The sequence below is a fragment of the Coloeus monedula genome (assembly GCF_965178545.1).
Source record: "Coloeus monedula genome assembly, chromosome: 12".
NCBI lineage: Eukaryota > Metazoa > Chordata > Aves > Passeriformes > Corvidae > Coloeus > Coloeus monedula.
In genome coordinates, this window is record NC_138792.1 from 9,161,995 (window position 1) to 9,176,090 (window position 14,096).

The following is a 14,096-nucleotide window of genomic DNA, read 5'->3' on the forward strand; positions in this document are numbered from 1 at the left end:
GTTATAAAACATTCTAAACCACTGAACGATGGAAAGCAGGTCCTTTGCTAGTGAAAGGTGCCACTGAAATCAGTGACCTGTGACAGCTCTGCCTCTCACAATATCCCGTGGTCATTGTGTGTAGGAGTGGTGGGTCCAGGGCATAACGAACTTAGAACTTAAATCCAGTCCTGTTTTTGGGAGGAGAGGTTTAAGCAATGAGATTTGAATCTAGGTAGAACACATTTGGTAACTTGCACAGATCAGTGCTTCTAAAATGCAATCTTTGAAATAACATTGGTGTACTACTGCTTTTTGATTCCCCTGATTTTAGGTCCCCAGGAATCCTGACCTTCCAAATGCAGCTCAGGTACAAAAGGAGGAACAAAAGAAGATAGATGAGTCTATGCCTCTGAATACTGAGGAAAGTGAAGAGAAAGAAAAGCTTCTAACACAGGTAAAATAAAATCAGCTGAAGTATTTCATCATAGGTTTTTGCTAGTGTGGAATATCAGTACTAATAATGGTAAATACACACAGGAAAGCTATGCTGATGTTATTGAAAGAAGAGAGCACACAACATGTAATGATTTTGATTGGTTTTGCTTTGAGGGATCTTTCCTGTCCTTCAACAAGTTTACATCTTGGTCATCTACTGTTTCCTTGAATGTCTTTGAACATTTCTGAGGCAACAACTTGTATAGTAGATGCACTACCCAGCAATACATGCAGAAAGCCAATCAGTGGGTTTGTTGTACATGCATATGGCTTGTGGTCTTTTTAAATCAAAAAGGGTTTGAATCAGGACAAGCCTGTGTCAACATACATGGTGTTTATGCAGGTGTCTAAGGCATGTCACATCCATAATTTTGTCCCAGTTGGGTTGTTAGGCATGTTCCTTTTATACTGGGACTGAATCCCTGTCACTGGCTAGTTTCTGGACCTTTTGGCTGGTTACCCTGCTGAGTGGGCTTATTAAAAGCTGATTGTTAAGGAGAAAGGTGTGTCTCAAAGTAACAGGATTTTTTGATTCAGAAAATTTTCTGTTAAAGAATTGAGCCTAGTGTACCTTGGAAGAAAATTGCAAGGTCACAATTTCACTATTAATTTCACATATGTATAGCAGAGGAAATATTTAAGTTGATGTGCTGATATGCATATCAGTACTGCTGTTAATGATTAAAAAGAAATACTTGTATATTAGACTCACTCTGAAGATGCTGTCTAATTGTGGAGTGAGTTTATTCAGCTGGAGAGCTGACAAAGCTCCTTGTAAATACATTTCTGTGATGAAAGAAACTCAATGCACTACAGATTATTGCCCAGGCATGTGATTGTCTTGTTTGTTCTTGGTGTTTCCTGCTTTCCCTGTCTTTAAATTGTAATGTTTCTTTCTTGGATGATGTTTTTGTGCATTTCATCTCGCTTGTTCAGTTTGGGATTGATTACTTTGGTGCATAACAAATTCTCTGTTTGACAGTGCTTTAGAGTTTGCATTTGATTGCATCTTTTTGGACTAGAGATGGTTTCTTGACATACTTATACTTTCATCCACCTGTTTGTCTGGTTCCAGGTTTGTAAACATCTGAAGTAGGAGCTCTTGCTTTAGATACTTGCACTGCTCTAAGAACTTGTGATGACACTTGCATTGCTGCACCCTGTACTCCTCTGAAGTGTGGTGCTTGTATCCACTGAAGGGCGACTGTCACTGAGCTGGTTTCTTTGGAGAAGTATCACAAAAACTTTAAAAAGAAAGGATAAAAAGCTCTTACTAATGCACATGAAGTCATGCCCAAAAATAACTCTTTAGACTTTTAATGATTCAGTAATAAACCCTGGATAACGCAAGTTTATGGAAATCCTGAAAGACCATTAGCTGCTGTAATTATGTGATGTTGCAGAGGAGCAAATGGTACTTACATAAATCAAAATTTTGGAAAATGTTTCCCTTTGACCTAATAATGCCTTCTTGCTGCTTACAGGGTTTTACAAACTGGAATAAAAGAGATTTTAACCAGTTTATTAAAGCTAATGAGAAATATGGTCGTGATGATATAGACAATATTGCCCGTGAGGTGGAAGGAAAGTCACCTGAGGAGGTCATTGAGTACTCAGGTTTGTGATATTTTAAAATGTATTTATTTCCTAATACCACTGTATTACCACGATTTTTGCTACGTGTTCTTTTAAAATTACACGATAGAGAATTTGGATGCATGGAAGAATTTTTTTTTTTTTAGAAGAAAAAATTCTGTTAAAAAGGTTGATTTGATAACTTAACACCTGCAGCTGCCTTTATCCCTCCTTAGTCAAGATTTAGAATTTGACATAGTTAATTCTCACTGATAACATGGACTTGTGGAATTGTGAAGCTGCCTTATAGTGGCAATGTGATTCTTTATGCTCTGTCTCTGCTATTTTAGCTAGTACACTGTATCTTTCTTTTGTATTTACACAGTGCTTTTTAGATTTCTTCCTCTTTCAGCCTTGGATGTAATTTTACCAAACACCTTCATAAAATTAACTTTGCAATGTTCTTCCTATAGTTGAAAAGGAAGAGCTCCACAAGAGTTCTGTTCAAAGTGTTGAATTTATTTTGGGTTGACTAAAACTTGTATCATTGGAGCAACCACAAATGAGTAGCTTTTATAATAGAGAGACTAAGTATCCTCTGATGTTAGAGATAGCTAGTGAAAACAAAAATATGAATGTGTTTCACTGCTAGACTGGCAGCTCTGTTTCACCACTGTTATGGAAAGCATCCTTAAAAGTATTTTTTTCAGAGTTTTACATGACTACAATTAATTATGTGGAATGTAAATTTTGTTAGAATTTTTACTAAGCCTTTGCTTATAGTTAAGCTTTAAAGATATTGAATAAAGAGTCTGTGCAAGCTTGTTTTTTGGCTAGCATAATAAGCTGGAGAGCATTAGCTCATTGTTCATGATTTAATGGAACCACAGGCTACATTTATTTTTTTTGCCAGAGTATCTTAACTGAGTAAAATAGTAGGAGTAGAGGAAAAGATTATATTCAACAATTTTGTTTTGTGTTTTTAGCCGTTTTCTGGGAACGTTGTAATGAACTACAGGACATTGAGAGGATTATGGCTCAAATTGAACGAGGAGAGGCAAGAATTCAGCGGAGGATCAGTATCAAGAAAGCCCTTGATGCCAAAGTAATGATTCTAAGTTTTTTGTTTCTGCAGCTGACTTCTTCCAAAAAATTTCTTCAGAAAAGGAATAGTTGGGGATGGGAGTTCTGTCTTTTTATGCAGCATAGGTAGCATACCATCTATCAGTGATCTACAGTAACGTGCAATAATTCCTTGATGTAGCACTGTATGTTTATTAGTCCTTATTTTTGTTTTGCATTCAGATTGCAAGGTACAAAGCACCTTTTCATCAGCTGCGTATTCAGTATGGGACAAACAAAGGGAAAAATTACACGGAAGAAGAAGACAGATTTTTGATCTGTATGTTACACAAGATGGGCTTTGACAAGGAAAACGTGTATGAGGAGCTGAGGCAGTGCGTGCGCAATGCTCCTCAGTTCAGGTTCGACTGGTTTATCAAATCCAGAACTGCAATGGTGAGTACCACTTCCAGGGACTAGGGCATGACATGAAGTGTCTTGTTCCTTTCTTTTAAGCACCACCACATAAAATTTGGGTTTGTGCTGGAACACTGGTGTTCAGGAAACAAGTGCTGAAAGAATAACTTAAGGTTTTTTATTTTCGTTTCTATTTTTTTTAAAGTAACCTTTTCCTTTAGTACAGCAAAAACATTCCAACTGAAACAAACAGATTAGAAAACCTGCCAAGCTGAAGTCCCATGTCACCCAAAGGGATTAATGCAGAGGTAGACTAGACTTAAAAATATCCTTGTTAATTTTATTGCAAACTGAGTGTTTTATCAAACAATGTCTCTTAAAATATGACTTTTTTAGAATTTTTGGATAATTAAACACTGAAAATATCTGAATAATATACTTGGAGAAAGGAGCAGGTTTTCTAATACAGTATTTAATTTCTAACAGCATGAGGAAAATTAGTGATTCACATAGAAATTAATCATTGAAGCAACAGGTTGAAAATGCACTTTGCATGGGATAATCCACATTCACAACTACAAGTGCTTAAATTTCTTTATGTATACTTTCCTGAAATTTTTGTTTGTATTTAGGGAATATAATACAAGGTTAATAGCAGTCTAGACTAGTACTCTGAATGTTAGAGCAGAGCCATTGATTTTTAATTCAGTCATTAAGCAGGAGTTGATAACACTAACAGAAGCTTTGGTGGTTGCTGGTATGTGGGTACCAGCATCAGAATATGGGACTCTTGCAGTGATAAAAAGCTGTTGGATCTGTCTCAAAATTTTTGCTCAGCTCTTTCTACTTGTTTGTCTTCATTTCCTGACCTCAGGATTTGCTTATCTGAAAGAATGTTCTTTCAGAGTTCTGGGTACTGTACTAAGAATAAATAAAACATAAGATAAAATATTTAAAATTGTATTTGAACAGCTGGGTATTTGCTTTTCCCAGTACCACTTATAGTTACGCAATACAATTTTTTACTTGATATTTCAGCAGTTAAAGTGCTTCTGGATAGTGCAGCAGTTAGCCCTTAATTAAAAAGAATTACAAGTGTTACTTACTAAAATGTCTGTTTGAAGAAATACTGGATTTTAAAATTACAGCCATAAAGAGAGAAGCCTCCAATATTTAGTATATTAAGAAGTTTCTTTTAAGTTGTCTGTGCAGGAATCCATTTAAATAAATCATAGAAATGGGTACTAGAAATTAAAAATGTAGCTCAGTGTTTAATATTAGTTGATATATAGTTGTCAGGGGTAGAGTTAAATATTCAATTTAAACCTTGCAGATCCTTATGTTCCATATACTTTTCTTTTTAAAGGGGATAGAAATCATTTGCTGAAGTATAGAAGTATGTTCTGTGGTGTCTTAATGCTGAAACTGACACACTGGGCATATAATGAATCTTTTGGCTTAGATTTTCTCTTAAAATTCTATCCATTAATATTTTTAGTTTTTCTGCTACTACACGGTTGAAAAAGAATATTATGGAAATACAAACTTAAAACAATTTTTCACTTTCAATGTGCATTTAATTTTCTGAAATGTTCTAAATTAGCATGCTCTCTATGGTTTAGTAATATAGCTGATATATTCTAATATCTTGGCATTTGTGGAGGTATTAATTTCTATGGGTCCATTTTGCACTAGTTCAATGATTTTTTTTTGTAAAGAAATGTGCTGGAAAATCGCATAAAATCACATATTCTCACATAATAAGAATAATGAATGCAGTATAAACAAATATTTATAGAGGAGTCAATAAATTCAGTGAAAGTGGAGGGGCTTCTTAGAATGTTAAAACTTACATGTGATCATTTAAACTCCTATTAAACAAGATAAGAAGGGCAGCATAATTCTGAAAAGAGCTTAGTAGGCTCTTTGACAAAACTTTGTGTTCTAACCACTAGATGTCTCTTGAATTCCATATAAATAGCTAATTTATCTTCCATCTTATTATTTCTGTTTCTTCTCCTGAAGATTTCTCTTTGAAAAACAAATTCTGCTTCATTTAATTATTTCAAAATCATATGGTTTATCCAAAATGTAAGTTTTTAAAGATATCACAAGTGCCAAGATTGTAAATTTTTTTTTCTTTTTAAATTGAGTTCTTTTTTGTTTTGGGTTTTTTTTTTTTTTTTAAATTTCTGTCCATGCAGGAAGAATGCAAAATATCATGGCAGCAGTGAAGCATGTATCTGTTCTCTGAAGTCATAAATTATGCATATTCTCTTTTACCTTTCTGCAAACATTCCCCAGCATAAGACAAATGACTCCTTAGTAAATACAGGAGTATCGGGGCTGTGGACAGAGCTGAGGGCTGCCTTTGCTCCCAAGTCAGCATCTCTGCCTCCAGCCATGTGGAAGGCAATGGTTCAGTGCTCCCATCTTATTTATTGCAATACAGGTCTTTATAGCTGTGAAGGGGTGAACAAAGTACATCTTCTGTCTTTCCATCCTAAAGAGAAAAGTATCAGGCCACACAGAATAAAAACTCATCTCTGAAAGTGCAAAGCGTTTTAAATAAGTGTATTTTTATAACACTAAAATGGAATGCAGCAGTCCATATTGAAATTTCAGTAGCTCAGTGCAGGATTTATCACTCAGATTCTTTCTCATGGTAGATGTACCAGAAACCTGTGTGCATGTCACATCTTACTGTCAGCTGATTCTGTGATTCTCCAGAGAAAATTGTTCTTGAGTCCATCCTCTGTCCACAGCAGATGCTTTGGAGCAGTAGTCCATCTGGAAGTCTAACCATGAACATGAACACTTTACAAATGTATGTGTTTATGCAAGCATTTGTCCCCAGGAAAAAGTAGGATCTTTCTGAGTGCCTTATGGCAAATGGATCAAGGTTATTTCTTAGTCCTTTCTGATTAGTTGCTTGTCTTGAGTTTAACACAGTCCGGTTTCTCATATGCTAGAAAAAATCCAGCTGATTATTATTATCATGAGGCAGCTTGTCATCAGTCTTGACCTCAGCTCCTAAGTCTGAGTGCAATATACACAAATTTAAATGATATAAAATACTTCTGGCATATTGACAAGCATCATTCTATATTGGTCTTCTTTCATCTCTGTTCATCTGTAGTGTGTAGGTTTTTGGGACAGAGGCTCTCTTTTGTTCTATGTTTGGGATTGCAGTGTATGTTGGGATGGCTTGAACTCGAGTTTACTCAGACTTGTTGCTTTTTTATCTAAAAATTGTTGTTTGGGTGGAATTTGAGGAAGTTTGTTGGTTAAAGTGAGAGTATTTTAGCTCCAGGACTGTCACATACCAGGGCACAAGCATGGCACCCTAATTCGTGGCTTAACCTTTACTGGAGGGTGTGGGGTTACTGCTACAGGATGTGATAGAAATGACTTACTACCATACCTTGTGAAGCTACAAGCATGACACTGGAACATTTCTGGAAGGGAGTTGTTAAGAAAAATGTCCTGAGGATTTTTTTTGTGTGTGTCTGGTAAAAAGAATTCATGTGGTGGTAGGATTCTCTGTGTCCATTCTGAACTACACAGCTTTTGCCCAAGGCCATGGAGCATCCTTTGTAGAGGAATCTGTGACAACTGTAGAACTTAAAGAATGTGGTTAAGCTTGAGGGTTTGAATGTCTCAAAGATGAGTCACATGCCCGCCTGTGTGAGAAGGTTCAGGATCAGGAAAGCACAGAGGCTGCATCGTTTTCTGTCAGGGACCATGGTGGCTGAGGCAGTACCCAGCTTACAGATGCTGAGAAAATAGAGACTAATTTCTGGGCAAAAAGGTCAGCTGTTCACTTCATTGCAAATGGACCCATTGTAGGTTAAGATTTATGCTACTAGGTAATTCTAGGATAGCCTGTGTTTCAAAAATGGCTTCACTGAGTTTAACAGAGATAAGACATATTTTTGGGGTTTTTTTTTTTTTCTCAGAAGAAAGCTTTCTGCTTCGAGTTGGAAAGAAAAGCCCATGGAATCATGTTCTCAATAGTACATAGAATATATTGAGTAATTATAATAAGAATAGGCACTGTTAGGTATTTTGTAAGAGATCTTTTAGATGGGGGTACAAGAAACTGTCCATGTCAATTGAGTTCTTTTAAGCAAGCTAACCATTAGTAACTGCAATGCAGATATTTTGAGTTGCATTGCAAATACTTTTTAATGTATAAACAGCCTTGTGGCATTTAGTCCTGATGGCTTTCAGATGGCTTTCAAGTCTTGATGTTAAAGCATTTAGGGCCTACTGTCTCTTGGGTGCTATTTGAGTAAAAATATAGCAGTGAATTCACAATGTAAGACAGGATAGATTTTTGGCCAATTTGCAGCTCTACAGTGTCTTTTCACAAAAAACCCCCAAACCTTAGTCTGTTTGAAAAAAGTATTGCTTAAGATAGCTTTACTTCCTTTTCTCTCTCCTTTAAAGATATATTTGAAGACCTCTTTCCTAAAATCTGGCATACTATGCTGGCAGGCTGTAATTTGCTTCATTAACCAATGAAAGATCACATCAGTCTTTTGGGATGTCCGTTTGGAAGATACAATCCTGAAAACTCCTTGTCAGGAGGACAGTAAATCCTTTTCTGTTTCTAAAAGTTACACTGAGGGAAAGACAGATAATAGTAACTAAGCTAATGATTAGTGTTATTGAATATTTTAGGAAAATGTAAATGCTTTGAAATTAAAGAATTTTGAACATACTTACGTAAGCAAGAGAAGTTGTATAATTTACTTAAAAATCTGATGTGTTCTCTTTCCTTAGGAGTTTCAGAGACGTTGCAATACTCTCATATCGTTAATAGAAAAAGAAAATATGGAAATTGAGGAAAAAGAAAGAGCTGAAAAGAAGAAAAGAGGAGCAAAAGTTACAGCAGTATGTTTAGCAGCACTTACTTTGCTTCTAGTGGGGCAGAATTCCATTATATATTTTGTTAGAAAACATAAAAGATAATGGTAGGCACTGATTGCGTTAGTAGAAACCATTAGTTGAGAAATTAAACTGAAATACTTGTCTATTCGCAGATCTTCTAGATTTTTTTGGGTTGGTATTCCCAGTGCATAGTATTTTGGGGCTTTTTTTTTTTTTGGGAAGCCTTTTGTTTAAGTAGCTGAGGAACACTCATTTTAGAAAGTTCCACTGCCTACTTTCTGCCTACTTACGTACATCGCACGTTGCTTCAATTTCTTCTCAGAGTTCTTTTCCTCCCTTACATAATAATTGCTGGAAGAAGAAATGAAAGTGCTGCTTTTATTTTGAAGGGTTGTCATCTTTAGAACAGAACTGTGTATAAGTCAAGGTCCTGATCTTGTCATCCAATTCATGGTATGTGTGGTGCCTGCACCACTGAGACTATGTGATGATTTCAAGGATATAAAAAGGGTAGGAGAATTAAGTGTCTACACTGGCGATTTATGTTTGCCTTTCCATTATATCCTACAAAGGTGAACTGAAATCTAGAATGCATTGGGGTCATACATTCCCTTTGAAATAGTCAATTATGTATTTAAATTTATTGTGAAATTTATATTTATTTTTTTTCTTTAGTCACAGAAGAGAAAAGCAGATTTGGCTGCTGAGAACTCTGGAAAAAAGGATGCTAAGAAAGTGAAGTCGTGAACCTGAAAACCGAATGCTAAATATTAGACTGCCACTTTCTTCACTCCATCTATGTGTATTAATTGCCAACTTCTTTGTATTCATGGTACTCTTCCCCAAGTCCCATGCTTTAATTTTGCAAATTTTGTATACTTTACAACGGCTTTCTTTACCTAAAATGTGTAGCTTTATATCTTATGCATTCCAGTATTTTTGTGTACTGTATTTTGTGAGGTTTATGTCTTTGGCAAAATTCACTCAGTCCTTGGTTTTTTGAAGCTTGTGCTGAGGTTTTTGGCTTTTATATGTTTTATATGCTGCTGCTTTGAAAGAAAACCTAGATTCTATAGCTGTATTACTGTTATTTCATATTTTAAATTTATATGGCTGTTGGAAAATAAACTGACTTAATTATTTGAAGAGAAATATACTTCACCTTTGTTTTCCCTACCTTCTCTCCCTTTTGCATAGCTACATTTAGAGAGAATGTTAAGGTTTGTATAATTGTGCCTTCATCATCAATCAGATTTTTTTCAGAGGAGTACTTAGACAGGATCAGGAGCATGACAAAACAAAATCTAATTAGACTGACATCCTTGTTTGCTCTGTGCATTACGTGGACATTTTTCTCTGAAATGTTCAGAAGGAAACCCAGCAAATACACACTTCTTGTTTTTCTTTATCAGTGATTTCTGCTGGGCTACATGCTTAAACACAGGGTGAGGTGTTCTTCAGAAGGGTTTCTAGATGAAAACTTTTCTATGCCTCATAAAAGGAAGTAGTCAGCTAACAGCTTCTGGTTGTTTAAGTAGCAAACACAATAATTCACTTTCTGGTTGGTAGGCTGCTCAGCTCTGCTGCCTTGTGCTGAAAGATCTTCGTTGCTCTAATTATCTCTGCTAAAGTTCTTCTTTTACCTTTTACTCAACATGTCAGTCAAAAGCAATGGGGATATGTTATGGAGTGCTCCTTTTTAGTATTTCTATTTTAATGAAGGGACGAAAGTGTTGGATGTATGATTTTTTGACTTTGCAAGAATGGCCTTTATTAAGCAGGTTCACAGTTCCTGCTCACTTCAGAGTCTCTGCCTTTCCTGGATCAGTAGAACAGTAACTGTGACATCTGATGTTTTACTTTAATGTTCTGTCTCTGATCTGGTGTTTAGTACAGACCTTGCTATGGTGAGACATGCCCTCATAATGTCAGGTCTAGATTCATGCAGTGTGCTTTACATGGTACTTCCCTTGAAGACTTCTTGTAAACTTGTAGTGCAGTTTGCTTCCTTCAGTGGTTTGAGGTGTTTTGAGATAAAGAAACCTCTTTACTCTTTGTATTTCGTGCTTTGCATTTGCTACCTTCTTCTGTGTTTGTAAAATTCAGGACTTTATAAAATAAAGTTCTTGAGCTCTGCCCGTATTCTTCTATGTCATTTAAAATATATTGGCATGTCTTTGAAGTTTTCTGGGATTAGGGTCCCTAAGTTTGATGAGCAATTTCCAGCTTTTTTGGTAATGTCTGTTTAAGGTTTGGGTCAAAATGGGTGTGATGAATTAGTTGAGCATTTCAAAAGGTAATTATAAAGATTAGATTCTATATTTTGGATTGTAGCTTTTGTCCAGGGACCACGTTAATTATTTCACTGGGCTTATATTTGTAAGACTTGGTATTCATCTGTTGAGCTTCATGTGATGAGTTGAAAGGTACATCTGACAATGATGGGGCACAACTTCCAGGCAGGAGATTGGAGTCAGAGCATGTTTTTAAATGAGTGTGCAACCTAGTGGGGTAGGTGTGCTCAGGAAAGGAGCATGTCTCCCCAGATGATAGCTTTGGTATTGGAGCAATTAACATCCTGCTTTATCCTTGGGAGGAGGGCATCCCATGTAATTATGGAAAAAGGCTGTGCAGCTACGTGCAGATATAACCACAAATCCCTGGAGCATTGCTATTAATAGAGAGAGGAAGATGCCTTATTTACATTTGCTTTTTGGCTCATGTGCCACTCACTAAGTTTATGGCCTGAAATTATAAAAACAAGTTGAAAGAGAAGGGAAATAAAGGCTGAAAGAGCCAATTGAAATGTTTATGGAATTACATGGCTAGGTCTAGAGCTTATTCTATTGCTCCTATTTAGCATTGGATGAATATTTTAATGTTTTAAGTCTTGAAATAAGTGTATTCTGGTTTTGTTTATTGTAGATTAGCTTTGTTTGACTTGCATGTTTTTGTGTATCCGGTTTCTCTGTGTTGCAAAGTGTATGGAAAGTCTTAAAATGGTAATATCTTAACATGTTCTTTTATGCAGATTTCTTGGTTTGAGTTACCACTTGAATTAATGTTCACTCTTCTCAATGACATGGTACACAAGCCATATAGCAAAAGATCATGCAATTGTTCTTTCAGATATTATCCCCTTGATGAGACAGCTTCTCTGAAGAATGATAGATTCTCCCAGGAACTATCTGCTATCTCTTGCAGTCTGTAGTCCCTAGTTAAACTGAATGTGCTGTTGAACAACAGTCCTTGAGAGCACTTGGACGCTATAAACCAGTTCCTAGCGGATTGAGCCTTCCCATCCATCATGTCCTACAGTGATAACTAAAGAAAATTGCTAACAGCTGCTGGTCAGGATTAAAGTAAAATGGATCTTTCTTTTCCCTTTTTCGTTCTTCCAGTTGCAGATACCCACACAGTGTGTGCCTAGCAGTATCTTAAATTATATGCTGCTGTGACTCAAAATTAGATGACAGAAATGAAAGCATCTTCCTTTTACTTTTAACTGTTCTTTTCTTAGGTGAGGAATACTGTTTGTAAGAAATTAGTAAGCACTGAATGTTATGTGATAGAAAACTTCTGAAAAGTCTGGGCCTTCAGGCAATTTTAGAGTTGCCAGAAATGCTGCAAGATACAACATTTTGAAAATTAATTTAGTTCCTTTTCAGTGGACAAGTAAAATTTGCTTGTGTAAACATCAGTCTTGAAGAAAGTCACCTAGCACCTTTGGCTCACCCAGCAGTGCACATAACATCCTGGGAGAGGTCACAGCAATTGTGGTGGTTTTCTTTTCACATTTTCATCATTTCCAACTTACTAGTCCTTTTATTTTTGAGTTATGTTAGTGATGACGCCAAAAAAGTAATGCTGCTGACCGTCTTCATTGTATTTAATTTCAGTTTGTTATAATGACATAGAGAAGAAATGAACTTTCTTCTTGCTGGTAATACTAGACCATCTTTAGATGCTGGTTTGCACAAGTGGTGTTATTATACTAAAATATTAAGTATGAATGTTTTTCTTGTAGATTAGCATTGCTTGTTTGATTTAGTGGTAATGCTGGTTATGGTTTAACAAAAAAGCAGCTATCCCTCTTTGAGATGATGAGGAAGGAGTACAGTATACAGAAATTAATCAGACTCTAAGTGCCTGATGGTAATGACAAACTGATTTTTGCTTTTATATATTCTTCATATATATATTTGTAGCTCTGTAGCTATATGAGGAGCATATAAAAGCAAAAATTAGTTTGGCATCAATGGAAGTAACTTTGTTGTGCAGTGCCTGCAGCTCCTGCTGTGCACTGCTGTGTTGCAGGCACTCTGTTCATGTCTCTTGCCCACGTTCAGTAGGGGGATTAAGTACTTTCAGTGATGAGAAATAAATGCCAAAGCATTACAGCTTGAAAAAAGGTGGAATTTTGCGGTCAATACCAGTTTATGTGAATGTAAAATGATGAGGTTGGTGCAGACATTGGCACTTGTGATGCTAGAAGGGATTGATCACCAACTGTAGTTCTGATCTGACTAAGAGATCTTGACAATTGTTACATTTTACTTAATTTTATCTAGTCCATGTACTTAGCTTCAAGCATGTATGTAAATGCGTTTGTGGGTCATTGTTCTAATGTTTGATATGTTCTTTTTCTGAAAGACTTAAAGTTGAGCTTAGTTTGCATATTTTGAAATGTACTGTACTCTTTAATTGCATTTGCATGATATCCATCCTTTTATGAGAGCCTTAATAGGAGTAATATTTGCTGCCTCAAAGGTATGTTGGTGTTGTGTTGTTCAAGATAACTTCTAAAATTTTCAAACTGAGATTTGTTTCTTAAGTTGTACATATATGAAAATAAAAGTTAATATGAACTTGATGTCTTCTGGTAATTCTGGTACACAGGGGCTTGTTACTTGGATACTTTCAATGTAGTTTAATCTGGTTTTGTTGTTCTTGTGCCTCCCGTAACCTTCAGGCCATGGTGGCTGAACGTAAGGGGTGTGTGTGGCTGTTCCACATCTGCTTTCAAATTATAGGTTCTTGTAATCTAAAACTATACTAGTAGTGCCTATGCTTTTTTGACAGCCTTGCCTGTGTTGTCTCAGTACACTGTCACACAATGTATATTGATTCTTTATTAAAGTATATTGCTGGTTCCCTTTTATTTCATACCTCTGGTGTGTTACTAAAATGAAATACTTTGGCGCTTAAGTCCAGCTGACACAGTGGTAAGAACCATGAAAATTTTTGTTGCACTTGTTGATCTCTAGTAGACTTGCTAGATACTGTGCTTGGAGAGGTGCATGCCCTCCATGAATGCTCATTTTCCTACCTTTTTTTTTCCTCAGGATGACCTAAAAAAAAAGACAGACTGGAGGACCAGATTTTCTGGTGTTGGCTGGCAGCAATTCTGTCTGCTCCACACTGAACTTTTTATAGACCTCGTTCTTTTTCAGGTGAGGCACGTAGACCAGGATGAAGGAGCTGGGAATAGACATGTAGTTCCACCTTACCTTGTCCTCAGTAGCAGCCAAAAAAGTTTTTGGGTTCACTACAAGAGCTGTAGTTCTTCCAGATAGCTTTGCTCCCTGGCAGGCTGAGCAGGATCCCATAGCTAGTTTCTGCTTCTTGCATATTTTGAGGGGTGGTTTACCAGCACAAAGTCTACTGTT

At 36.3% G+C, this 14,096-nt stretch overlaps 1 protein-coding gene across 3 annotated transcripts in view; it reads left to right on the plus strand.

The window, feature by feature from the left end:
* Positions 1 to 13,194, plus strand: part of LOC309577620 (putative global transcription activator SNF2L1) — a 34,631-nt gene extending 21,437 nt beyond the window's left edge. The window contains exons 19-24 of one of the 3 annotated variants that reach the window (XM_082289760.1): positions 314 to 436; positions 1,962 to 2,094; positions 3,039 to 3,157; positions 3,358 to 3,570; positions 8,320 to 8,430; positions 9,103 to 13,194. In XM_082289760.1, coding sequence (XP_082145886.1) covers positions 314 to 436; positions 1,962 to 2,094; positions 3,039 to 3,157; positions 3,358 to 3,570; positions 8,320 to 8,430; positions 9,103 to 9,174 — 771 coding nt within the window. In that variant the 3' untranslated portion in view covers positions 9,175 to 13,194. Of the gene's footprint in view, positions 1 to 313; positions 437 to 1,961; positions 2,095 to 3,038; positions 3,158 to 3,357; positions 3,571 to 8,319; positions 8,574 to 9,102 lie in introns of those variants that run through there. The other 2 variants (XM_082289761.1, XM_082289759.1) reach the window with 2 other exon arrangements.
* The last annotated feature ends 902 nt before the right edge of the window (positions 13,195 to 14,096 follow it).